Genomic DNA, 27308 nt, shown 5'->3' with positions numbered 1-27308 from the left:
TCCAACGGCCCTGGGTAGAGGCGTGTTCAAGGCACTGACGTAGTAGAACCGCGACCAGAAGCCATAGATTGTTTACAGAATCTATGCCGGAAGCGCTTCATTCACGCTTCCGCATCTATTACGCATAGATGCTGTATTGAAAGCATTCAACGGGAAGTTCTCATTGAAAACGGAGCAAAGAGCAGCCCTGGAGGTATTTATTGAAAGGAAGGAAGTTTTCGCCTTGCTCCCGACCGGCTTCGGTAAGAGTTTAATCTACCAGTTAGCCCCGTCGCGTCGCATACGTCGGAGGAAAGAGTGATGTGATTGGTTTAAGCTTCGTCACAGCCTTTTCTGGCTTCGACCAGTAGCAAACTGAGGCATTTCAGGGAGGCGGGTCAACCACGGGCTCTGGGAAACGGTTGGGCTGAATATCTTGGCCAGACCAATAGCTCGTAGAGCTTTGAAGTCGCGTTAGCCAGACTAGAAGTAAGTAGCTCGACTACGGAGGTCGATAAGGTTTACATGCACCAAGTAGCTCAGCAAAAATCGCATAATCTAGGTCGCGTAGCTCGATTACGAGAAATCAAGTTCGGTTCAATTTCAGCCGAGCTAAGGTGTTTCCATGGCATTTAGAACTTCGATTTCAGTCGAGCAACGGCAGAAATTCGATTTTCTCTATGTGCATGTAAACGCACTGAGTCTCTCTCTTGCGCATTTTTGTGTCGTGATGTAACGTCACCTTATTATATTAGTTGTTTGTGATCTATAGGTTTGACCTTGTGTTATAGGTATGATAGAGGTCGTGTAGACAGGATCAGTCCAAAGAGAGAACAGTAATGAATTTCTGGCACTGTTACAAGATATGAGTCATGAAGGAATATTTAGGTCCTTTCTGGCATGCGTCAGGCCCAAGTCAGCATTGTGTTCACCATTTCCTGGTTTTGGAGTTGGCAGACGAGAGGGAGAGAGACAGATGGGGAGCGAGAGAGACGGACAGAGATTAATCCAGGTACCATGCTGACTCATCTCTCAGTCAGGAAGTCAGGAGCACAAATGCACTAAGCAATTTATAATAATAACAACAAATTATTATTATTATTATTATTATTATTCCACGAAATCGAGTTGTACGTGAGCTGATAGCCGATAAGGTGTGTAGCACTGAGTTGGCTTTAAGCCATGTCTGACGAGATTGAGTAGAATATTTTTTTTTCTTTCTATCCACATTCACTGGATTTTGAGAGAGCATTTTTTAATTTTTTGCAAATTCAGTAAAAAAAAAAACCTTTCTACAAAACGTCTGACGATCATCTCCGCTTAGGCAGACTTCTTAAAAACCTATTGACAGCCGCACGAACTGACTTTTTTTGTTTTTTGTAGAAAGTGCCGTCTTGCTGTTGTGCTGAGGTACAGAACAACGTTAGACATTCATTTAATTCTTCCTTGGACATTTCGGTTCTGTAATTTTCAAACTTCTTTAAGCTTTTTAAAAGAGAACTGAAGTCATTTTTAAACTTGCTTTATTTCTTAATTACCGTGTTATTCAGTTACGTTTTCGGTTTTAGTAACCTTATATCGTGACTCGTATTGGCACATTATATTCCACTTATCAGGCTTTTTGGTTTTTAGCCGTGTTGAATGTAGTTCGTTTGGTCCACGGCAGGCGTCGCTTATCCGCGCGATCTTCACGAGACTTGTGCGAGACTTCAAACGTGAAGTGTCAGCGCCGCCATTTTGAAAACTGTTTATGCAGCGGCCAGATCGCCGTATCATTCCAATTTAGATTAATTTCGAGATTTGCCAGCTTCATCAGTGATGGAGTGTCAGTCCTGCGCGCTGTGGCGTGTACACCTGAAGGTGCGCCGAGTGCACTCCAGCACGCACGCCGTGAACAAGGCGCACCTGAGCTCAATTAAGGAACCGTGTGTTTGCCTATTTAAGGACTGTGCTGATGCATTTGCATCGCGAAGTATTACAATACGCATTACCGAGCCTTTCTACCCGTTGTCTTGATTTCCTGTTTCTCGTCCTCGCTTAGCCTTTGGTGTCCTGTTTGCGCCTCGATTGACCCTTTTGCCTGTATTCTCGTTTTTGATCTCGCCTGCCGTTTTGGATTGTTTGCCTGTGTGTGTATCGTCTCACTGTATATATATTCTGCACTTTATTAAACTGTATATACTTCTGCACGTACATCCGCCTCCCGCGCGTACGTGACATGGAGATTATTCCATATGACTTTGAACGAGTTGGAAAGACGACAGGATAAGGACGAGTCCGTCACGCTGGTATTTACGTCATTACTGTCGCACGATTAAAACGTGCCAGATCAGGCGGCTGGCGGGTTTTCAAAATAATAAATACATGCATGTATTTTTGTGATGAGTACATATTATACTGAGCGCATTTCCCACATAATCCTCACTAAGGTTCCGGACAGCACTGCAAAATGGCGTCCGCACTATATAGTGAGTAGGGAGCGATTTCGGACACAGGGAAAACTTCCGGCTTGATGACGTCAGCATTCGAAAGAGGGCGCGCGCGTCTTTTGGCAACGTTGGCAGATGTTGGTCGCTTTGATTTCTGCTGTACGTTTTACTTCCGTCCTACGACGTCTCGCACAGGTCTCAGCGAATCTCGTTTACGGCCGTTGCTTTGACTTATGGACACAGAGCATATTTCAATCATTCATAACTTGCCATAGCAGTGACAAAATAGCTGTCAAAAATGCATTCCGATATTTAATAAAATGAGAAATAGAATTTTGATGATAAATTTGCCTTCAGTTCTCCTTTAATGCTTAAAAACGATGAATGTAAACAAACCGGAGAAATGACGATAGCAATTTGTGAAAAATACGACGATGATGATTCTTGAAAAATGAAACGAGCTACATTCTTATCAAATACTTTTATTCCATATTTTGTTGCTTTTGTATTTTTTGGCATTTTGTTTTCAAGTCGAGTTTTTATTTCATCCTCGGTTGGTTCAGCAACACGCGCCGCCATTTTGTTTTTCTCTACTCGTGGTATATGAGCTGATAGCCTAGTAGTAGAGTAGCCAATCAGAGCATGTGATTTGCTCATGTCCAGTGAATGTGGATAGAATAATAAATAATATACTAGATCTTATTTTATTGTGTAATGTTGTTAATATTGCTGTATTATTTATAGGAGCCTTAACCTCAACCAAATGAACACATCAGAAGAGACAAAGAGCAACACCAGTCCACCCAGTCAAGTTCGAGACGTGAGTGCTGTTATAGCTGGTCTTGGTTGTAGTTGAGTTATTGCCATGTCACACTATAAGGCAATGACCCTTCTGTGTTTCTTTCAGATTGACGAGATCTTTGGTGGGAGTTCAGGAGTGAACGGCAAAGAGAACGGCTCCTCCTCTGCCCCCTCGCAGCCCTCGAGAGTGAGTCCACCACACCACAGACACTGCACCGAAACAGATACTGATTACGCAGCGTGTGTGTGTTCACACTGAATTACTGATCTGTGGGCAGGTCTGTGTGGTAAATATTGTAAGAACGTTCTCAAGTGAACTCGACTTGACTAGATGAGCGATATGTAAAAAAAAAAAAAAACCTTTATGATCTAAAATCTATTTTCCAATCACTATGTGTATATTATATATACAGTGGGGCAAAAAAGTATTTAGTCAGTCACCAATTGTGCAAGTTCTCCCACTTAAAAAGATGAGAGAGGCCTGTAATTTTCATCATAGGTACACTTCAACTATGAGAGACAGAATTGGGGGAAAGAATCCAGGAAATCACATTGTCTGTCTGATTTTTAAAGAATTTATTTGCAAATTATGGTGGAAAATAAGTATTTGGTCAATAACAAAAGTTCATCTCAATACTTTGTTATATACCCGTTGTTGGCAATGACAGAGGTCAAACGTTTTCTGTAAGTCTTCACAAGGTTTTCACACACTGTTGCTGGTATTTTGGCCCATTCCTCCATGCAGATCTCCTCTAGAGCAGTGATGTTTTGGGGCTGTCGCTGGGCAACACGGACTTTCAACTCCCTCCAAAGATTTTCTATGGGGTTGAGATCTGGAGACTGGCTAGGCCACTCCAGGACCTTGAAATGCTTCTTACGAAGCCTCTCCTTCGTTGCCCGGGCGGTGTGTTTGGGATCATTGTCATGCTGAAAGACCCAGCCACGTTTCATCTTCAATGCCCTTGCTGATGGAAGGAGGTTTTCACTCAAAATCTCACGATACATGGCCCCATTCATTCTTTTCTTGACACGGATCAGTCGTCCTGGTCCCTTTGCAGAAAAACAGCCCCAAAGCATGATGTTTCCACCCCCATGCTTCACAGTAGGTATGGTGTTCTTTGGATGCAACTCAGCATTCTTTCTCCTCCAAACACGACAAGTTGAGTTTTTACCAAAAAGTTCTATTTTGGTTTCATCTGACTATATGACATTCTCCCAATCCTCTTCTGGATCATCCAAATGCTCTCTAGCAAACTTCAGACGGGCCTGGACTGCATTTGTTTGAGTTCAACCAAGGCTGACATTTTGATCCTGTCTGACTGTGGATTGGTGGAGTCCAAACTCTTTAGAGATGGTTTTGTAACCTTTTCCAGCCTGATGAGCATCAACAACGCTTTTTCTGAGGTCCTCAGAAATCTCCTTTGTTCGTGCCATGATACACTTCCACAAACATGTGTAGTGAAGATCAGACTTTGATAGATCCCTGTTCTTTAAATAAAACAGGGTGCCCACTCACACCTGATTGTCGTCCCATTGATTGAAAACACCTGACCCGAATTTCACCTTCAAATTAACTGCTAATCCTAGAGGTTCACATACTTTTGCCACTCACAGATATGTAATATTGGATCATTTTCCCTCAATAAATAAATGACCAAGTATAATATGTTTGTCTCATTTGTTTAACTGGGTTCTCTTTATCTACTTTTAGGACTTGTGTGAAAATCTGATGATGTTTTAGGTCATATTTAAGCAGAAATATAGAAAATTCGAAAGGGTTCACAAACTTTCAAGCACCTCTGTAGTGTGGATTTACAAAATAATTGTCGTGACCTTTTTTTTTTTTTTTTGGACTAGCGGTTTAATATGGACAACTTTTTCTCTTGGTTGTGATTTTTTATTTATTTGTGTAATTGACCATTCCTGTCATTGGAACCAGTAGATTCAGATGAACATTTTATTCCCCTGTGTTTTTGTCTAAATGACATGTTAATCAACAAATGGTTGAAACGATTAAAAGGGAACTGAAGTCATTTTTAAACTTGCTTTATTTCTTAATTACCGTGTTATTCAGTTACGTTTTCGGTTTTAGTAACCTTATATCGTGACTCGTATTGGCAGATTATATTCCACTTATCAGGCGTTTCGGTTTTTAGCCGTGTTGAATGGAGTCCGTTTGGTCCACGGCAGGCGTCGCTTATCCGTGCGATCTTCACGAGACTTGTGCGAGACTTCAAACGTGAAGTGTCGGCGCCGCCATTTTGAAAACTGTTTACGCAGCGGCCAGATCGCCGTATCATTCCAATTTAGAGTAATTTCGAGATTTGCCAGTTTCACCAGTGACGGAGTGTCAGTCCTGCGCGCTGTGGCGTGTACACCTGAAGGTGCGCCGAGTGCACTCCAGCACGCATGCCGTGAACAAGGCGCACCTGAGCTCAATTAAGGAACCGTGTGTTTGCCTATTTAAGGACTGTGCTGATGCATTTGCATCGCAAAGTATTACGATATGCATTACCGAGCCTTTCTACCCGTTGTCTTGATTTCCTGTTTCTCGTCCTCGCTTAGCCTTTGATGTCCTGTTTGTGCCTCGACCGACCCTTTTGCCTGTATTCTCGTTTTTGATCTCGCCTGCCGTTTTGGATCGTTTGCCTGTGTATGTATCGTCTCACTGTATATATATTCTGCACTTTATTAAACTGTATATACTTCTGCACGTACATCCGCCTCCCGCGCGTACGTGACATGGAGATTATTCCATACGACTTCGAACGAGTTGGAAAGACGACAGGATAAGGACGAGTCCGTCACGCTGGTATTTACGTCATTACTGTCGCACGATTAAAACGTGCCAGATCAGGCGGCTGGCGGGTTTTCAAAATAATAAATACATGCATGTATTTTTGTGATGAGTACATATTATACTGGGCGCATTTCCCACATAATCCTCACTAAGGTTCCGGACAGCGCTACAAAATGGCGTCCGCACTATATAGTGAGTAGGGAGCGATTTCGGACACAGGGAAAACTTTCGGCTTGATGACGTCAGCATTCGAAAGAGTGCGCGCGCGTCTTTTGGCAACGTTGGCAGATGTTGGTCGCTTTGATTTCCGCTGTACGTTTTACTTCCGTCCTACAACGTCTTGCAGAGGTCTCAGCGAATCTCGTTTACGGCCGTTGCTTTGACATATCGACACAGAGCATATTTCAATCATTCATAACTTGCCATAGCAGTGACAAAATAGCTGTCAAAAATGCATTCCGATATTTAATAAAATGAGAATTTTGATGATTAAATTTGCCTTCAGTTCTCCTTTAAAAAAAGAGAGATTTGTGAATGATTTGTACTCGTAAGTATTCACGTAATATGAGACACAACAAATATTCTCCCCAGGGCCTTATAGCATCGTGGTATAAATATGATGATTTTTTTTTTCGCGGTCCGGTTTCCATCAAATCCTGCGCTCTGATTGGCTGGCGAGTGGGTCTGCATCCTATGGTACGGACCTCTGGCGACTGGCTCGTTCACAACAACAACAAACGTAGCAATTTTTGTCAACATTTATCTTTTTTATAAGATTTATTTATAAGATCCTCACAAGTCTTATAAATGTTTGCCAGCATTTCTCAGGAGAATAGCATTAATTTTACAGCATGGATAGCGATAACGACAGCGTTCACAGCGAAAGTGAGTTTTACTACCCTGAGGAAGAAGAAATAAAAGAAAACATTTCAGGAGAAAGCTTAAAACCTCGAACTGTTGCTAACGCCGAGCAAAAACATGGCTGAATCCCGAATGACTCCTATTTGTATAAATAGGGGACTACATAGGCGGCAAAATGTAGTTTTTTTTTTTCCTGCCATGGAAGTGCACTTGTATACCGAGGAGGAAGCCATTTGCATTACAGCCGTGAATGAGGATTCAAAATGTCGGCTCGGCTCGGTTTTCCCTTTCGGGCGCTCTCGTTTTCTGTTAGAATTTGGTAAAGAAAAAAATAAATATATTATTTACCAGCTTAAGGTCGGTCCGTATGGTGAAATATCGTGATCTCAGCCTTGAATACTGACCTCGGCCCAGAGGGCCTCACTCAGTACTTTCAAGACCTCGGTCACGGTATTTCACCATACGGACCTCCCAGCTGGGAAAGAACATGTATGTATTGTCTGAATATGATGCTATCCTTGTTAATTTTATCATAGATTATACAGTGGATTTTGACGCTATTTCAAGAAGCAAAATGTTATTTCAGAATGACGGTTTACCAGGACGCTATTTGAAATCCCTGGGGAGAGACACTGCTCTTTACTTACTTGTTTCAGGGTTCATTATTTGTTGAAGTCAACATTTATAATAAGCGTCCTTTTCTATGTCATGAAGTGTATATATGGTATATATTTTTATAGGTGTATTAATGTAGTTTGGATTTCGGGGTAGTTAAAAAGGGGTGGGAAATGAAAAAAAAGTATTGTACTTCTTCCCACTCCTTTTTCGAACAATGAGCGGTGTATTGTAATGTCTTAGCTCTTTGTTATTTTATTTATTCTTTTTTTGTGACTTTTTTCATTTTCTTTCTTTTGTATGTACAAATAGTTACATACATTTTTATACATGTTCGAAATAAATAAATTCATTCATTCATTCTTTCGATTGCTTGCATTTTGGTGTAAGTGAGAGCGGGGGGGATACGTAAGTGAGCTCACAGTTGATCTTGGTGTTTTGTTTTTTTGGGGGGGTGTTGTAGGTGTCTCTGACTCTGGAGGAGAAGCAGCGCTTGGCGAAGGAGCAGGAGCAAGCAGCCAAACTGAGGAACCAGCAGCCTCTGGCCCCACAGAGCATCAAAGCTGCTACAACATCCACAACTGCACAGGTTCAACACATTGAATTTGAACCTTTTATATTTTTCGGAATGCGAGTGTCGTTTTTGACCACTCGGGGAAAATCATGTTAGCTTGATAAACAAACGGAATATGAAACTCTCTCTGACTGTAGAGGTTATGTATCGTATATCAGTCAAAGTATGTACAGTATTTCCCGTACAATGCTTCTTTTTTTTCTCCTTTCCCAGGCCAAAGACCTGACCAGCAGTCTTCTGAACAACATGACCTCGCTGAACAGTCTCTCGCTGAACTCAGGCTCTCGCGCAGCACCCATGCAGACGGGCGCACTCTCGCCTGGCTTCTCCTCCACACCCGCTATGACTGGAATGGGCACCATGGCCCCTATCAGTAATGGGTTCAACTCTCCCATGGGTTTCCAAACAGGAGGTATGGGGATGCGAGCTACCGCACCCGGTCACTACGGAGGCATATCCAGCACCAGCAGTACACCGAACTTCAGCGCCCTCTCGCAGAATCAGTCCGGCAAGCCGCCCGACATGTCGGCCCTAGACTCTCTGTTCTCAGCTAACAAGCCCAAAGTCAGCCTCAACCAAATGGGCCCCAAACCAGCCGCAGGCACTGCACCCTCCCCCTGGATCAGCCAGTTTGGTCCAGGCCAGCCTTCTCAGACTGCACCCATGCAGGCGGTACCGATGGGAATGACAGGGGTGCAGGGAGGCTTTGGAATGCAGGCGAACCCTTTCTTCAGCCCCCAGAACTTCTCTCAGCCTGCTGCTGCTCCCACCATGAATACAGGCATGCTCAAACAGAGCATGTCCATCAATAACGATCTGAAAGACCTCTTCGGTTAAAAGGCTTCCATTTTTCATCCAGTGACGGGAAGGTTAGAGATTAATCGAGACACGGAGCATTGTTTTTGTCGTTTGTGTGTGTGTGTGTGTGTGTGTTGGACCTTGCAGTCAATCAGAGGATGATCACCAGCCTTAACCAAGCAGGGTCACATGACACACTAGTCTTACACTTGTTTTACTGTTCTCACTGTCCCTATAGTGCTCACTAGGCATACAGTTGTGCCTTTTGGTTTGTTCTCGAATCTCTCACACACACACACACACACACACACACACACACACACACACACACACACACACTTGCACGAAGGCAGTATTTTCCCCATATAAAGGGACACATGCTGCCGTGCAAAGGCAAACTGCAGGATCTGCGTATTGTGTCGGTGGCAAAAGACAGTCCAATCGCGATCAGGTGACACTATTTTGCCACGACACAATATACACATCCTGCAGTTTGTCTTTGCACGACAGCATGGATAAAGCAACGGTGGCGCTTCGGCTGGTGAAAAAGATGATAATTTGGGGAATGGGAAATGGTGCAGGGCTTTGCGTTGCTTTTTACTAACTTTTTACACTAAATCCAAGTCTTGGTGGGCTTTTGGAAGAGCGGGAAAATGGAAACCATGTGGAAAGGAAGGAAATATAGGGCCGACTGATTATTTTATAGCTGTCCCACGAGCTCACAATCGCTAGGAATTGTTACCAGAATGCATCACACCAGGACTTAAAACAGTAAATATCTTCTGGAACTTCTGTTTAGTATTAATTTCCTTCTTCATGACGTATTCCTTATAGAGAGATTTAAAGTCATGCTTTTTTTTGTTTTTTTTGTTCCATGCTAACACTCGCTACTTCTTTTTGAATCTAACAGGCTGAATTGAGCAGCATTCGATGGCCGATTCGATTCATCTGAATTTCAGGCGAGTTTGACGATCCACTGGTTTTCAATCAGATTTAGAAGTCATTTTTGTGTAAGAACAATTCAGTTAAATTCATTGCTCTGAACAGCAATTTGAATACTAGCTGGTGCATTACAAATCCCTCAGTCTCATTTCTGTTACTTAATACATCATAAACGATTCGATTCGCAACGTCAAATTTTAACCGATGCGTTTGATTCTGTATCATTTTATTTCCTTTCAATACAGATGCTCCAGCATCAGGATTTACGCATCGAGGAAATTCCCTTAACTGATCCAGGCTAGCGTCAGAGCGATACCGATATTCAGTGTAGGATTAACGCTAGGGTTATGACTGTGAAAGTGTTTTCAAAATTTCTACTTTCCTGATGGTGCATTTGGTGAACTCATCTCATCTCATTATCTGTAGCCGCTTTATCCTGTTCTACAGGGTCGCAGGCAAGCTGGAGCCTATCCCAGCTGACTACGGGCGAAAGGCGGGGTACACCCTGGACAAGTCGCCAGGTCATCACAGGGCTGACACATAGACACAGACAACCATTCACACTCACATTCACACCTATGCTCAATTTAGAGTCACCAGTTAACCTAACCTGCATGTCTTTGGACTGTGGGGGAAACCGGAGCACCCGGAGGAAACCCACGCGGAGAACATGCAAACTCCGCACAGAAAGGCCCTCGCCGGCCACGGGGCCACTTTTACTCATATATTACTTTTTTGAAGTTATTTTTATCGGGCCATGCAAAAACCTCCCGCACCCAACATCACCTCACTTTTGATAAATACATGTATATGAAATAAATAAATCATGATTATAAAATAAATTCATTGAAAGATGTGTAAAGTACTTTTATATAACAATAAATTGCTTAACAGTTGTTAACAATTATAATTACAATTATACAATTACAGTTAATTACAATTGTAACAATTATTATTACAACAACTGTTAAGCAATTTATTGTTATATAAAAGTACTTTACACATCTTTCAATGAATTTATTTTATAATCATGATTTATTTATTTATTTCATATACATGTATTTATCAAAAGTGAGGTGATGTTGGGTGCGGGAGGTTTTTGCATGGCCCGATAAAAATAACTTCAAAAAAGTAATATATGAGTAATAGTTCACCAAATGCAACATCAGGAAAGTAGAAATTTTGAAAACACTTTCACAGTCATAACCCTAATTAACGCGTCACCTCTTCTCGCCACACTCTTACCGTGCGTCTTTGAGGAGCGAATAAATCACAAATCTGGTTTGCACTGGTCATGTATACCCAGATTAGCTGTTCAGATTTGAATCATGTAGTGTTTCAGGAACTGATCACATTCTCTCACACACACACACACACACACACACACACACACACACACACACACACACACACAATGGTGTAGATGAGCTGCTTGTACCAGGCTGCGTAAACGTGGTCCTGAGAGAAGAAGAAGAAGAAAAGTGTGAGGATGTTTGTATTATTACACACATGCTGGAGTTATTATGAACTAACAGTGTGCTATGGTTTGATTGAGTGTAACAGAGCAATTTCTTGCTGATTGTGAAGCAGTCCGTGTAGTAGCTGGAGAAATTCCTGCACCTAGAGATCAGGAAAGACTTCTCTCTGGGTATAAATTGGAATCTGACCACTTGAAAAGCTAGAAGCCTTCAGTGAAACGTAGCGTGAGTGTAGGCTTGGTTTGCGTCTGGCTTTGCAATTTGTGTTTTGTGTTTCTTGTTCGTGATCGTTTTCACTGGAGCCCATATGATGGTAGCATTGACACGGAGTGGATTCAAATGCTTAAAAAAAAAAAACCCGCGCGCGCACACACGTAGACCAATCTAACATTTTATTTTTGATCATGACCAAATAGATATCATGACTATGTGTTATATTTACATATCATATGAATGAAGTGTATAGTAAACTGAGAATTATTTGACATTAGTTAAGATTTTTTTAATATATTATCTTGGGATCACTTTCATAAAGGGGACCTCTGAGTAAGAAGCCTTATGAAGAGAGGTGTGCAATAATAGGTCTTGGAAGGGTTTTGTCAAATTGGCTGGAAGTCATCGCGCATTTTATCGCATACAGACAGTGTCCAGTCCATATAATTCGCCCACGTTTCCTTAACGCAGCGATTTTCAGTTATTTTATTTTATATTAATTGTGAAAGCAAGTCCATGAACTTGAACCAGAATCTCAGAAAATATTTATTTTCGTCCATTTGCTTTTGAACTTTCCTTTGCTCTGTCGTCGTCATCTGGTTTCAGTTGCCAGTCAGTAATATGACTTCTAAATCAAAGATTAAAAAAAGAAAGAAAAAGCCTATTCTTCTATCTTTATATTGTACCAATGTAATATGTGTACAGTGTGGCATTTTTGTGAACTTTGTATCGTGTTACGAGATTGTACTGTCTGAAGTGGACAATTTAATGAAAATCTGTAAATATTTCTCAAAATATACATGCTGGTGTTCTCTTTCAAGCTTTTCAGTCATTTTGTCAAACAGATTTGATTGTGTAGATTCTTAATTGCAGTGTATAGTTTTGGACAGAAAATAGATTTGAAGAATAACCAGAAAGTTTAAATAAAGATCTTCAAACAACGTGAAATGATTGTGATGAAAATCCATCGTAGGCTATGAATGACACAGATACTCAGAAAAAGGACAGTTTATTCAAACAACGTATTGAATTGTCACAAAGTTGAAAATGAAAACAGTCTTGTTGCTCAGTGCATAATGAGGCTAATTAGCTGGAGATGTATAGTCAGGTTCGGACAGCAACGCAATTTTCACAATGGATTTGAGAGGTCACTGAAGTGTAGATTTTCAGCTTTAATTCAAGGAGTATAACAAAGCAGAACGTCAAGGACGTAGTCGCTCATCTGGCCTGCCATCAAAACAACCATGACGTCCAAATCATCAAACAGAACTGAAATGTGACTGTGAGCGAGAACCAACCTCCACGACAAACTGTTTACAACAGGAAAATCAACAAAGGACTAAATTTTATTCCCCAAGTGAAGATCAACCCAAAACATGAACCAGAACTGAATTCGCATGATAAATAAGAGAGGAGATACAATTCTAAGAAGTCCCAAAGTTCATGAAGTTGACCTAATTAGCAGTTCGTTAGCAAAAATTGGACAATACAATGACCAGGTGTTGTGCAGAAGGTCGAGTTCTTTCAAACAAAACAATCAGAACTGAAATCCATTGAGAACTGAAAGAGGGAGGAGATGTGATTTAACTGAAAATAAACAAAGTTGTTTATTAAAGCAAATTGTTTACAACAGGAAAATCAACAAACAAATGACCAAGTTTTGTTCCTCATGAGAAGATCTACCCAAAACATCGATCGGAACTGAAGTCGGATGAGAAATCGGAGAGAAAATAAAATTCTCGTGAGAGGCCTGGAAAATTCGTTAATTTGGCCTGATTAGTAACTCGTTAGCAAAAAAAAATTTGACAAAACGACCAAGTTATGTGCGGAGTGATGAGTTGTTTCAAACAAAACAATCGGAATGGAAATCCGTAGCGAATTGACGGAGGAGATACGATTTAACTGAATTGTGGACGATGGCTGGATGATGGACGGACGCCATGGCGACAACTCATTAGCCTTATGGATAGATGAGCTAAAAATATTGCATTAAACATTTTAGGAATTACAGCCATTGTTTAACATTTACCGTATTTTCCGGACTATACGTCGCTCCGGAGTTTAAGTCGCATCAGCCAAAAAATGCATTATGAAGACGAAAAAACCATATATACGTCGCACCGGACTATAAGTCGCACTTTTTTGAAGGGTTATTCTATCCATAGAATCTGTGATTGTATCTGATAAGCGGCGCGTGGTTACTGCGCGACTGCATTGTTTATTTAATAAACGAACAGCTGAGCAGTGATCACGCGCCCTTTGCCCTGTAAGTAGCCTAGTCTGATTATTTTAAATATCTACTACTATCTTTAATACTATCATTATCGTTATTACTAATAGCCTATATTATTATTATTATAACTAATATTAGTAGCCTATTACTGATGCATTAATCAGTTTGCTTTTAGATTATTTTTACCGGTAGGGCTTATTATCGCCCCATGGCTCTTTCATCTGTGTTATTAAAGCTGTAGTCATCATCGAGGAGTGTCATTCTTCATTTTTGTCGAATTTTATTTCATTAAATCAGAGGTCAAGTAGGCTATAGGTATATCATCTCCAAAGACAACCGTCTAGTGAAAAAAACCCCAACAACCGCTTTTAAATCCCCTACTTAAATCCTTAAAAAGAGTAATTTAACTCATGTCTTGTGTGATCTGATCTCCAATGGTGAAATAAACCGGTTGTGATATGAGTAGTCTGTTATTTTAGAAGATAAATTTAATATATAATTTAATATATAGCCTAATAAAAATTAATATTTTATAACATATCACGACATATTACTGTCTGTAACTGTGTCACTAAAGCGTTTTCTAAGATCATAATGTCTGATATTATTATTATTTTACACACACAATAAGCGCGTGTGCGTAAAGTTATAGTAAACCACCCCCCACCTTTTTTTTTTTTTTTGAGTCGCCGGACCCACCCACCTCCTGCGTTCCGGGACCTCCCACTTCACAAATTAAGCACTGCCTAAAATCACTACATAACTTATTTAAATAACTATAGGCCTATCATTAATAATAAAACACAGGTCAATCAAGTTTATCAAGCTGATGATTTCACTCCAAATCAGCAAATCCATTGAATTCCTCATCCTCGGTGTCGCTTCTGAACAACTCTGCCAACTCCAGCGGCAGATGAAGCGCCGTTTCCTCTTCTTCTGCGTGGCTGTCGTCAGACTCAGCATCAGCTCCAGTTATTCCGCGGTGAAGAAAAAAAAAAAAACATATATACGTCGCACCGGAGTATAAGTCGCATGGCTAGCCGAACCATGAAAAAAAGTGCGACTTATAGTCCGAAAAATACGGTAATTCAGTTTCATAAGCTCAAAAATAATTGGACAAACTAACACACATAAAAGCATTATTTTTAATAGTTGGATGCAAATGCTGTGCAGTCAGTGACCACCTGAAGTCTGGAACCCATGGACGACATCAAATACTGACTTTCCTCCCTTTAGATGTTTTGCCAGACTTTTACTGCACCTGCCTTCAGTTGCTGTTTGTTCGAGAGCCTTTCTGCCTTCAGTTTTGGCTTCAGTAAATGAAAAGCATGCTCAATTTGGTTGACCAGGTCATTCGGACATTTAAGAACATTCCACTTACTCATCTTAAGAAGTTCTTGGGTTTCTTTCACTGTATGTTTTGGGTCGCTATTCATCTGTACTGTGAAGTGCCGTTTAATCAAGTTTTGCAGCATTTGACTGAATCTGAGCAGAAAGCATCTCTCTCCACTTCAGAATTCCTCCTGCTAGTAATGAATAAACACCAGTGACCCAGTTCCATTGGCAGCTCTACATGCCCATGTTCATGTCTGACAGATGACGTGGTCTGCTTTGGATCATGAACTCTTCCTTTCCTTCTCCATACTCTTCTCTTCTTGTCATTCCCATTCTGGTACAAGTTAATCTTGGTTTCATTTGTCCAAAGACTTGGAAAAGCTTTCTAGCAAAGTCTAATCTGGCTTTTCTGTTTTTCAGGTAAACCCTCTTTATTTACACTACCGTTCAAAAGTTTGGGGTCACTTTGAAATGTCCTTATTTTTGAAAGAAAAGCACTGTTCTGTTCAATGAAGATCACTTTAAACTAATCAGAAATCCACTCTATACATTGCTAATGTGGTAAATGACTATTCTAGCTGCAAATGTCTGGTTTTTGGTGCAATATCTCCATAGGTGTATAGAGGCCCATTTCCAGCAACTCTCACTCCAGTGTTCTAATGGTATAATGTGTTTGCTCATTGCCTCAGAAGGCTAATGGATGATTAGAAAACCCTTGTACAATCATGTTAGCACAGCTGAAAACAGTTGAGCTCTTTAGAGAAGCTATAAAACTGACCTTCCTTTGAGCAAATTGAGTTTCTGGAGCATCACATTTGTGGGGTCGATTAAATGCTCAAAATGGCCAGAACAATGTCTCGACTATATTTTCGATTCATTTTACAACTTATAGTGGGAAATAAAAGTGTGACTTTTCATGGAAAACACAAAATTGTCTGGGTGACCCCAAACTTTTGAACAGTAGTGTATATTCATGAAGGTGTCTCTTGATTGTTGACTTAGGCCTACTGTACCTCATCGACAGAGTTCTTGACTTGGATAGGTGCTTCCAAGCTTGCCAATGCATTCCTTCTTTGTAAAAACGTACCAAATTTTTTGATTTGGCCACTCCTAAAGTTTCTGAGAGCCTAGCGGTTAGCGTGTCCGCCTCTCGATTGGGAGATCGCGAGTTCTACTCACGGTCGGGTCATACCAAAGACCATCATAAAAATGGTGTCTCCTGCCATCTGGCAAGGCACGCTGCAATACAGATGCGAGTGAGGAGTCAAACTCTCGCGGTTACCAGAGGACTAGCGCCCCCACTGTAACCCTAGCTATGTAATCTCGGCGAGAGACCGAGGGCTATGAAATGGAGATCGGTGCTGCCAAATGCGCCATGAATGGTGCGGGAAGGACTTTGACTCTGAGAGGTCCGTGTTATTTATTTTTTTCAGCTTAATGATGGCCTCCTTAATTTGCATTCAACACTCTTGGGACCACATAATGAGCGTTCCCATGAACTGCAACCAAATGCAAATTCAACACTCGGAATCTGCTACGTATTTTTTTTAATCTTCTTGTCATGAGTAACGATTACACGATCCATAACTAGCCATGAAACGGTTTCAGTCAATTGCCCAGTTACTTTTGAGTCTGTGGCAATACAGGGATGTGTTTAAAAAAAAAAAAGGCTGTAATATCTAAATGATTAATGCACATGGTTAACATTTGAGACAGGTGACTAGAGTTGAAGTTAAAACAACAGTGGTTAGCACTGTCGCCTCACAGCAAGAAGGTTCTGGGTTTGAGCCCAGTGGCCAACAGGGGCCTTTCTGTGTGGAGTTTGCATGTTCTCCCCGTGTCTGTATGGGTTTCCCCCACAGTTCATGTGAACTGACCCCCCTACTACTACAATTCTAGCTAGGCCAACCAAACATGGTTCACTTCAAGCCCGGCTCGGGTTCGGCAGTGACGACGACTATAGAACCAAAGCACCATTGCAAGAAAATCACTATACATAGCTTATCATCATCAGCACAAAAGTAAAAAGGTTAAATTTCCTCCCCCCCACCCCCGAGGCCTTGTATTTGGTTTACTTTGCTTTATGCAATACACATATAAAAATACCCAAGAAAGCAGAACAGTTTTATTCTTCACGTTCCCTGTTTAATTAAAGTGCATGGTCAACTTTGGCATTTTACGGAAGCCGAGAGAGGTCCTTCATATTATCCTTTTTTTTTTTTTTATTCACCTTGTTATCCCGAGATAACGACATAATTAATTCGAGATCTCGAGAAAACAACACCGTTATTTCGAGATCTCGAGAAAACAAAACCGTTATTTCGAGATCTCGAGAAAACAAAACCGTTATTTCGAGATCTCGAGAAAAAAAACCCAGTTATTTCATGATCTCGAGTAAACAGCTGAGAAATGGTTCATTCAGGTGCGCCAAGAGACTTGTGATATGCGACTTTGGGGCTATTTCTCATTCTGTATAGCCGCAACTTTGGTCATTAGAATGTCTGGAATAATCGATCACCTAATAAGGCAATATTTTGATCAGGGGTCGACACAGGGAGAGATTGCATTAAGTCTTTTAATAAGGGATCATTTCAAAATTAGTCCGCAGCACCTCCGCAGAAGACTGGCCCGGCTTCGTCTCTACCGACGGAGATACAGTGATCCAGCTGAGATCATGAAATAATTGTTTTGTTTTCTCGAGATCTCGAATTAGTTGTGTTGTTTTCTCGAGATCCTGAATTAATTATGTCGTTATCTCGGGATAACAAGGTGAATAAAAAAAGGATTATATGAAGGGCCTCTCGCGGCTTCCGTAGCATTTGAATATTAGAAACAATTTTCTTGAAGATTCAGTCCAGGAAAAGACTGCCGTGATCTTGGTTAATAGAAGCTACTATATAAACACGTACAAATTAGACTCCTTCAAGCACAAGATAAAGAAAGGAAATAAACTGGATGGTTTCAATTCGGGTCCTATTTTAATGCACAAACCTGAAAACTTTCCTACCCAAGCAAGCCCTTTAAACTCGGGTTCAATTCAGGTAGAAAAACTGCTAAGACTCTAGATATACAAAACAACAGCTGGGACGATACAGATGATCACGGAAGGTTTTAAAATGTATAAACATCCTGAGAAATGCGAGATGAAATCCAGCTCTTAAAGCTAGACACGACGGACTGGCCTCCTTGTACCGGTGGCCAAGTTTGTCTGGGTCATTGCTGCAACAATAACAAATCATAAGAAAACGTTATCTACTGTATTATTTTATTATTTATTTAAAAAATTCTGAATAGTATGTGCGTCTGTGTGGGTACCTGAGAAGTCAAGCTGGTAGTTGAACGTCCTTGTGCTGTATGTTACAGCCCCTGTCCTGTTCTGCTGGAAATGCAGCTCAAGGTCCTGACTGGACATGGTACAGTTCCCACTCCCTTTACCCTACACACACACGCCAGGTTTGCAGCAACGTTAGTTATTATTAATAGCTATGTTTTCAGCTTAACTTCATGTTGCTTCCTAAAATTTTGACTTTTGTTCCATTATTAAGTAGTTTTGGGGAAATTAATTTCCAGTACAAGCCTGGTCAAAGTGTGGAAATGTTCACTGCAGTGTTCTGGAGACGGAACTCAAGGCAGCCACTTGCTGTCACGGTGTCATAAAAATATACACTACCGTTCAAAAGTTTGGGGTCACTTTGAAATGTCCTTATTTTTGAAAGAAAAGCACTGGTCTTTTCAATGAAGATCACTTTAAACTAATCAGAAATCCACTCTATACATTGCTAATGGGGGTGGCACGGTGGTGTAGTGGTTAGCGCTGTCGCCTCACAGCAAGAAGGTCCGGGTTCGAGCCCCGGGGCCGGCGAGGGCCTTTCTGTGCGGAGTTTGCATGTTCTCCCCGTGTCTGCGTGGGTTTCCTCCGGGTGCTCCGGTTTCCCCCACAGTCCAAAGACATGCAGGTTAGGTTAACTGGTGACTCTAAATTGACCGTAGGTGTGAATGTGAGTGTGAATGGTTGTCTGTGTCTATGTGTCAGCCCTGTGATGACCTGGCGACTTGTCCAGGGTGTACCCCGCCTTTCGCCCGTAGTCAGCTGGGATAGGCTCCAGCTTGCCTGCGACCCTGTAGAACAGGATAAAGCGGCTAGAGAGAATGAGATGAGATGAGACATTGCTAATGTGGTAAATGACTATTCTAGCTGCAAATGTGTGGTTTTTGGTGCGATATCTCCATAGGTGTATAGAGGCCCATTTCCAGCAACTCTCACTCCAGTGTTCTAATGGTACAATGTGTTTGCTCATTGCCTCTAACCCTGTTTACATTATTTCGAATCAGCGGATCATCAGATTAACGTTTTTAAAACGATTCGCGTACACACACAAAATTTCTGTGCCCGCAACAAAACTGTTCCCCGTGCACACAGCAACGCCAATACACGGATACGCTAACCACATGACTAATTACACACCACGTCACATGATCCCAGTGCATATTGGGCATGCGCAAGTCACTCACCACTTGCAAGTGGAAGGATGTCGTTGTAAAAAATGAAGTATGCCAGTCTGTTATCGGCGGTACTGGTACTACAATGACGCCTTTTTTACACCGTGTATGGCCTTCGTGTTTATGCTAGAAGGATCTAACAGTGTTCGGTACACTCTTCACCTCGCAGAACGGCCGTTTTTTGCGATTACAACAAGACTATTTAGTGCTACGGTAACCAACACACTTCCTGTATTGCTCATTCACTTAACGACTTCCTCAACACACTTCCTGTATTGCTCATTCACATGACCAACGTGGCATGACCAACGCCAGCGAATCAGGAAGGTGGATGTCACAGTGACGTTGTCCAATGACGACGTCAGCTAGAGCTCAGCACTGCGTATCCTCGTTCCTCAATGTTTACACAGCACCGGATCAGATACGTACTGGGTTGAATCCGTGGGCCCTGGCGGATTCAACTGTTCCGCCTGTGGAGTCGTTTCCCGGCGTTTTAATGTGGACGGACAGTGCATCTGCAACGAAAACGATACGGATACGGTCTAATGTAAACACCACCTCAGAAGGCTAATGGATGATTAGAAAACCCTTGTACAATCATGTTAGCACAGCTGAAAACAGTTGAGCTCTTTAGAGAAGCTATAAAACTGACCTTCCTTTGAGCAGATTGAGTTTCTGGAGCATCACATTTGTGGGGTCGATTAAATGCTCAAAATGGCCAGAAAAATGTCTCGACTATATTTTCTATTCATTTTACAACTTATGGTGGGAAATAGAAGTGTGACTTTTCATGGAAAACACAAAATTGTCTGGGTGACCCCAAACTTTTGAACGGTAGTGTAAGAGGGAGTAAATGTGTAAACGCACACAACGTGGCACTGATTTACAGGATTAAGGGCATTTCTAATTTGCGTATTTATACAGGACTGAAGGTAAAGTGTGGGAGGGTTCCCCCGCTGGATAATTAATTTTTTTGGGTAGAATGGCCATTTTAAGAAATGTACTAATGATTTTTTTTAAAGTATCGTCTTCAAAATGAGTTCTGGGTAACTAATATTACTCCATTTTGGCTTTGTTATAAAATTTGAGAACTGTGTGAATTCAAGTGGCAGTTTTTTTTCTTTTTGTAAACAGTTTTCTCCCCAATTGATCTGCCAATTCCCACCCAGCCAGCTCTCAACAGCGACCAACTGGGGAGTGTGAAGGCTATCACACAACATGTTTCGCCAGCCAACCGCATCGTTTCAAACTGCTGCTCATACTACATCACAGGGCAGTGTAACACGCTCAGAGGAAAGTGTTCTCTACCTCCTTCTGCATATATGAGCTCCCAGATGCCCATCATTAGCTAGTGCTGTTGTGATTGACAGGGGAAAGAGAGTAATGCCATTCTTTACCATTTTCCTTCCTTGGCTCCAGGCCAGGATTCAAACTTAAAACAAGTTATTTTGACAGAACTTTTTTTTTTCATACCGTGTAGCCAAGAATGTAAATGTCTCTTACTTTAACAAAGTCTTTCCAGTAGCCATCAATATCTTTAAACTGCCAGCGAACTTGGCACTGAGTACTGTGGAGGGAACAGTGCATTGTCATTGGAAACAAACAGCACACAAGTTTGAGATTATGACCAAATCCTGCAGTTATGCTCGTTTCAGATGTCGCAGCTCTACAAATCTTTAATGTCAAAAAGTGTTTAGATGTTTTGACGCTAAACCATGAGGTTAGTCCTACATTGGTGGACCCCTACCTGCTACTGTTCTCATCTGCACAGATTCTCTGGACAGCTCTTCTCGTCTTATAAGTATTATTGATCTGGTACATTCCTGTAGGAGGGGAAGAAAAAAATACAGGCAATTCTTCAGCAGAGAGGCCAAAATTATGAAATTATTAAAACTGCTTTAACTTGTCGGCTCAGTGCTCTTGCTAAAGGCAAAATGTACTGAAAGCCATACTGAAAAATCATCACCCTGATTACAGCAATGTCGTTTCAGAGAAACCTTGGTTTGAATTTTAAAAAAAATGAAAGTTCGTTTTTTTCCTGACGTAATTCCGTTACTGACTTTTCTTGCCTCATAAAAGATTTTGCGTTCAAAGTTAAACAGCCAATTTTTCTATGCTTTTTTAGGGTCAAAAGAAAGACCCCATACAGTGTGAAATTTTTATTTAATACCATTATCTTGAGTACTGCAGCTAAAAAAGCATGGAATCAATTTTGTGCCAAAATGTTCATACAATACTTTTGAAATATCAAACAAAAACAACAAATCAAAATACAAAAAAAGAAAAAAAAAGTCAATTTTTTTAGACTGGCAAACAAATTATTCGTGTAATCGTGCAAAATATCAGTCTATTACTCTTCAGAAACCTTTTATTTTTGTTCCGCGTCTTTCTCAGTTTTGTTTGACGTAATTTATTTTGGTTGCGATTCCAGCTTTCTCGTTTGCGCTCCCTGACTTTTTGCTTGCAGTTTTGGCACAAACTTCACGTGTGGGTGGGCTGTCCAGGAATGCATTCCCATTGGGTGACTTGTGTTTGACTGACAGCTACGCTCAGCCATTCCCTACTCGGATTTTGGCGGACTGTTTGACGAGTGACCGATCCATTGACAGTAAACAAGGATCGAGTGGACTTCAGTGGCGACTATGATATTGAATTTACACTTTGTTGAATTAATTCAATATCATAGTCGCCACTGAAGTCCACTCGATCCTTGTTTACCGTCAATGGATCGGTCACTCGTCAAACAGTCCGCCAGAATCCGAGTAGGGAATGGCTGAGCGTAGCTGTCAGTCAAACACAAGTTAGCCAATGGGAATGCATTCCTGGACAGCCCACCCATACGTGAAGTTTGTGCCAAAACTGCAAGCAAAAAGTCAGGGAGCGCAAACGAGAAAGCTGGAATCGCAACCAAAATAAATTACGTCAAACAAAACTGAGAAAGACGCGGAACAAAAATAAAAGGTTTCTGAAGAGTAATAGACTGATATTTTGCACGATTACACGAATTGTTTGCCAGTCTAAAAAAATTGACTTTTTCTTTTTTTGTATTTTGATTTGTCGTTTTTGTTTGATATTTCAAAAGTATTGTATGAACATTTTGGCACAAAATTGATTCCATAAAAAAGTTACCACGTTTTACTGTGAATGTAATTCCGTTACTGAAGAACGACCCTCACCATATTAAATGCATTTAACCTTATAAGTTAATGGTTGGCGCAGGTGTGAGACTTACCATTAAAATAGAGTGTGTAAGTGAAGTGTCCAGCTGTCAAAGCAATCTGGCCCTGTGGATTCCTCTGATACTCTCTCTCTATATCCATACTATCCAGAGAGGAATTCTTAAAAAAAAAAAACACACACAGTACTATGAGCAACTCTATTCTCTAAAGACTCTTGCATGTGAAGACTCTCTCTGGCTAGGAGAAGAATCACTCACTGGTTTCTGATAGTCTCTCCAGATGCCTTCATCACCCATAAACTGCCAGGTGACTGCTGTGGATGGATTTAGAGATGGTGTCGCAAATGGAAATGGATTTATGGTGGATGTAGATGGCTCAAAAGTATTCAGACTACACACACACGCACAAATATAGAAGTGAAGACTTTTCTAATTTTGGTTAAATTTTCCACAATTCCATTTCACAGTTATTCCACAAAATCAAGTCGTACATGAACTGATAGCTGATGAGGCGCATAGCACCGAGTCGGTTATAAGCCATGTATGATGAGATTGAGTGGAATAACTGTTTTAGTCTCTCCATGTTCACTGGATTTTAAGAAACCAGAGTATTTTTTGTTGCAAATCGATAAATTTTTTTTTATACAAAACATCTGACAAAATTACTTCTGCTTAGGCGGACTTCTTAACCTATCGATGGCTGCACAAATTAACTTGAGTGTTTTTTGCAGAAAGTGTTTTTCAAACTACTTTGAGCTTTTGAACCAGCATCTCATCTCATTATCTCTCGCCGCTTTATCCTGTTCTACAGGGTCGCAGGCAAGCTGGAGCCTATCCCAGCTGACTACGGGCGAAAGGCGGGGTACACCCTGGACAAGTCGCCAGGTCATCACAGGGCTGACACATAGACACAGACAACCATTCACACTCACATTCACACCTACAGTCAATTTAGAGTCACCAGTTAACCTAACCTGCATGTCTTTGGACTGTGGGGGAAACCGGAGCACCCGGAGGAAACCCACGCGGACACGGGGAGAACATGCAAACTCCGCACAGAAAGGCCCTCGCCGGCCACGGGGCTCGAACCCAGGACCTTCTTGCTGTGAGGCGACAGCGCTAACCACTACACCACTGTGCTGCCCGCTTTTGAACCAGTCAAAAAAAAAAAGTAATTTTAATGATGAAGAATGTAAACAAACCAGTGAAATAACAGGAGCAATTTGTGAAAAATGATATATAATAATTCTTGAAAAATAAAAAAAGATGTTCTTACCATCAAATACTTTTATTCCATATTTTGTTACTTTTTTGTAATCTTTGGGGTTTTATTTTCAAGTAGAGTAAAACACTGCACAGACTGTAAGCTGTAGATGAATAGATGAGTAAATTACTTTATTGATCTCTGGGGAAGGTGGCATGGTGGTGTAGTGGTTAGCGCTGTCGCCTCACAGCAAGAAGGTCCTGGGTTCGAGCCCCGTGGCCGGCGAGGGCCTTTCTGTGTGGAGTTTGCATGTTCTCCCCGTGTCCGCGTGGGTTTCCTCCGGGTGCTCCGGTTTCCCCCACAGTCCAAAGACATGCAGGTTAGGTTAACTGGTGACTCTAAATTGACCGTAGGTGTGAATGTGAGTGTGAATGGTTGTCTGTGTCTATGTGTCATCCCTGTGATGACCTGGCGACTTGTCCAGGGTGTACCCCGCCTTTCGCCCGTAGTCAGCTGGGATAGGCTCCAGCTTGCCTGCGACCCTGTAGAACAGGATAAAGTAGCTAGAGATAATGAGAATGAGATCTCTGGGGAAATTTTCAGGGTATTTGATTGCTGTCTGAACTGAGTGATGTAACTTGATAATTGTGTCCGAGAAAAGCTGAAAATGATTCTGTTGGGATGTCGGAGCTGTAACTTTAGTGTTGTTTTTTGTAGAAAGTGCCGTCTTGCTGAGGTATAGAATAGCTTTCGACATTTTATTTAATTCTTCCTTGGACGTTTCAGTTCTGTAATTTTCAAACTTCTTTGAGCTTTTGAACCAGTCTAAAACAATTCAACAAGTTTTAATGCTTAACGATGAAGAATGTAAACAAACCGGCGAAATGACAGGAGCAATTTGTGAAAAATGCTATAATAATTTTTGAAAAATAAAGATACGTTCTTACCATCAAATACTTTTATTCCATATTTTTGTTACTTTTTTGTATTTTTGGGGTTTTGTTTTCGAGTAGAGTTTTTATTTTGTCCTCGGTTTTTCAGCAACACGCTCCACTATTTTCTTTTTCTCTACTCACGGTATGTGAGCTAATAGCCTAGTAGTAGAGCAGCCAATCAGAGCACGCGATTGTTCATATCCAGTGAATGTGGATAGAATAATACAGAATATTCAGTTGATGTGTCTTATCACAGATAACTGCAGCACCTGTTGTTTACATAGACTGTAGAGTTAAACTTTGGCCTCCTCCGCACTTTCCTCTGTTTGAGGGTGGACAAGTTTGTTTGCATCATGACTATAAAAAAGTAAAAAACACTGAAGTTGATAGAATTTTCATAAGTCTTTCGTATATATACATGACCATAAAGCATTCATTTTGGCTCATCAGAAAAAGGATTACCAGGGAAGTTCACGATGTACGAATATCTTCCGACTGTAAACTGGAAGGAGCCTGTGGGGTTGGCGTTATACTGCTGCTCAAAGTCCTGACTGCTTATTGATGATGTCCTGTAACTCGATCCCTGTGTGGGATGACAAGTGTACGATGTTCAAATTTCACCATTAACTGTGTTCGCTGCAATAAATGAGCATCTCTCTGCATAAAAAGATCCCTCACCTGTACCCCGTATTCACACCAGTAACTGTTGTCTCTGTAATACCAGCCCATAACTTCCCTCTGGTTGTGAGACAGATTTGACAGTCGCCGTACAGCGAGGTTGGCAAAAGGCCCCCTTAATGTCATGGAGTCAAAGTCAATATAAAGAGACCTGCGAAAAAATGGGGAAAAGGGCATGTTCATCAGAGCCCAATTAAATACGCTCAACATAAAGATGGAGAAATAAAATTAATAAAATTTTACCCCATGTGTGTATCAATGGTGATGCCTTTTGCTCCTGGCTGGCAGTAGTTACACTCGATTATATGATCGTTTTTTATCTGCAACCATTGCTGTCCGTTAAACAGCTGCCACTCATAGTGGTTTCCTGTGAATCAGTAAAAGAGTAAATCCATCAGTCTGGCCAAGCTTTAATAATGGCCTAAAATATGTACGACGAGATTTTGTGGAATAACTGTTATTCCACCGTTTTGTTAATTCTATCCACATTCACTGGATTTTGAGAAAAGGAGCATTTTTATTTTTTGCAAAGTCAATAAATAAAAACTTTATACAAAACGTCTGACAATGCTTAGAATGTAAAACCGGTGAAATGACGGACGCAATTCATGAAAAATGCTATAATAATTCTTGAAAAAAAAAAAAAAAAAAAGATGTTCTTACCATCAAATACTTTTATTCCATATTTTGTTGCGTTTTTGTTTTTTGGGGGTTTTGTTTTGGAGTAGAGTTTTTATTTCGTCCTTGGTTGGTTCAGCAACAATGTTGTTTTTCTCTACTCATGGTATATGAGCTGATAGCCTCGTAGTAGGGTAGCCAATCAGAGCATGTGATTGCTCATATCCAGTGAAGGTCAATAGAAAAATATATATATTAGGGTGCATCAGTTGCCCCCTAAAAATGAAAAGTTCCTCCGATCATGATGCATTTTTGTTTTTATGTTCCTTTTGGTAAGAAAACACACTGGGTGAAATATTTTGACAAAATTCAAAAGTTTAATGGTGGCACCAAGAGCTCAAAGTTATGGAAAAAGCTGCTATTTTATGACAAAATTTCGATCACTTTTCATGAAACATTATGGCACCTTATAGAGTATACCAAATATCTTAGATACACATTTTTAATACATATTCTAAATATATTATCAAGCACAGTTTGAGTTTTAGCTGTTCATTGAATCATTGTTCAACTACTTTTAAACAATACAAATGTATTCTGAATCACATTAATGCTTCTCAATCCCTTGCAAAGGTTCTTAACATGATCTCTGGCTCACAAGAAATCAATAAATGGAGTCCAACATTGTGATTCAAACCTTACGCGAAAACATAAAATAAGCGTTTTTTTGCAAAAAATGAACCTCATGGTGCCACCATTAGACTTTTGAATATGGTCAAAACATTTTACAGGATGTCTTTATTGGTGAAAAGGAACACCCAAACAAAAATGCAGCAGATTTTATGAAAGTGAGGGCAACTGATGCACCCTAATAAATAAAATAATCTGCACGTATTCACTGTGACATTGTTTCAACAACCTTTAGATAACATTTATTCATTAACATTTAGTTAACATTTGTTTGTTAGCGGGGGTGTTGTGGCTCAGGTGGATAAGGCGCCATACCATAAATCCAGGGACCCGGGTTCGATTCCGACCCAAGGTCATCCCTCTCTTTCTCCCACTCATTTCCCACCTCTACACTGTCCTATCCAATAAAGGTGAAAAAAGCCAAAAATCTTTAAAAAAAAAAATTGT

The 27308-nt window shown here is 40.8% G+C and overlaps 2 protein-coding genes across 3 annotated transcripts in view; one reads left to right on the top strand and one right to left on the bottom strand.

The window, feature by feature from the left end:
- scyl2 (SCY1 like pseudokinase 2) overlaps nucleotides 1-9196 on the top strand; it is an 86158-nt gene extending 76962 nt beyond the window's left edge. Inside the window, exons 15-18 of the mRNA XM_060902949.1 lie at nucleotides 3153-3228; nucleotides 3316-3396; nucleotides 7949-8074; nucleotides 8273-9196. Of these exons, the coding sequence (XP_060758932.1) occupies nucleotides 3153-3228; nucleotides 3316-3396; nucleotides 7949-8074; nucleotides 8273-8896 (907 nt within the window). The 3' untranslated portion in view covers nucleotides 8897-9196. The remainder of the gene's footprint in view (nucleotides 1-3152; nucleotides 3229-3315; nucleotides 3397-7948; nucleotides 8075-8272) is intronic.
- Nucleotides 9197-17821: 8625 nt separating this feature from the next.
- Nucleotides 17822-27308, bottom strand: part of si:ch211-244b2.3 (uncharacterized protein LOC557230 homolog) — a 31661-nt gene continuing 22174 nt past the window's right edge. For both annotated transcript variants that reach the window (XM_060902947.1, XM_060902948.1), the window contains 10 exons: nucleotides 25797-25920; nucleotides 25554-25704; nucleotides 25338-25458; nucleotides 25145-25232; nucleotides 22995-23127; nucleotides 22791-22896; nucleotides 21306-21381; nucleotides 21062-21125; nucleotides 18374-18494; nucleotides 17822-18277 (listed from right to left, as the gene is read on the bottom strand). In XM_060902947.1, coding sequence (XP_060758930.1) covers nucleotides 18222-18277; nucleotides 18374-18494; nucleotides 21062-21125; nucleotides 21306-21381; nucleotides 22791-22896; nucleotides 22995-23127; nucleotides 25145-25232; nucleotides 25338-25458; nucleotides 25554-25704; nucleotides 25797-25920 — 1040 coding nt within the window. In that variant the 3' untranslated portion in view covers nucleotides 17822-18221. The remainder of the gene's footprint in view (nucleotides 18278-18373; nucleotides 18495-21061; nucleotides 21126-21305; nucleotides 21382-22790; nucleotides 22897-22994; nucleotides 23128-25144; nucleotides 25233-25337; nucleotides 25459-25553; nucleotides 25705-25796; nucleotides 25921-27308) is intronic.

Source organism: Neoarius graeffei, chromosome 21, assembly GCF_027579695.1.
Source record: "Neoarius graeffei isolate fNeoGra1 chromosome 21, fNeoGra1.pri, whole genome shotgun sequence".
NCBI classification, from domain to species: Eukaryota; Metazoa; Chordata; class Actinopteri; order Siluriformes; family Ariidae; genus Neoarius; species Neoarius graeffei.
This window is presented reverse-complemented; position numbering and strand designations above follow the sequence as displayed.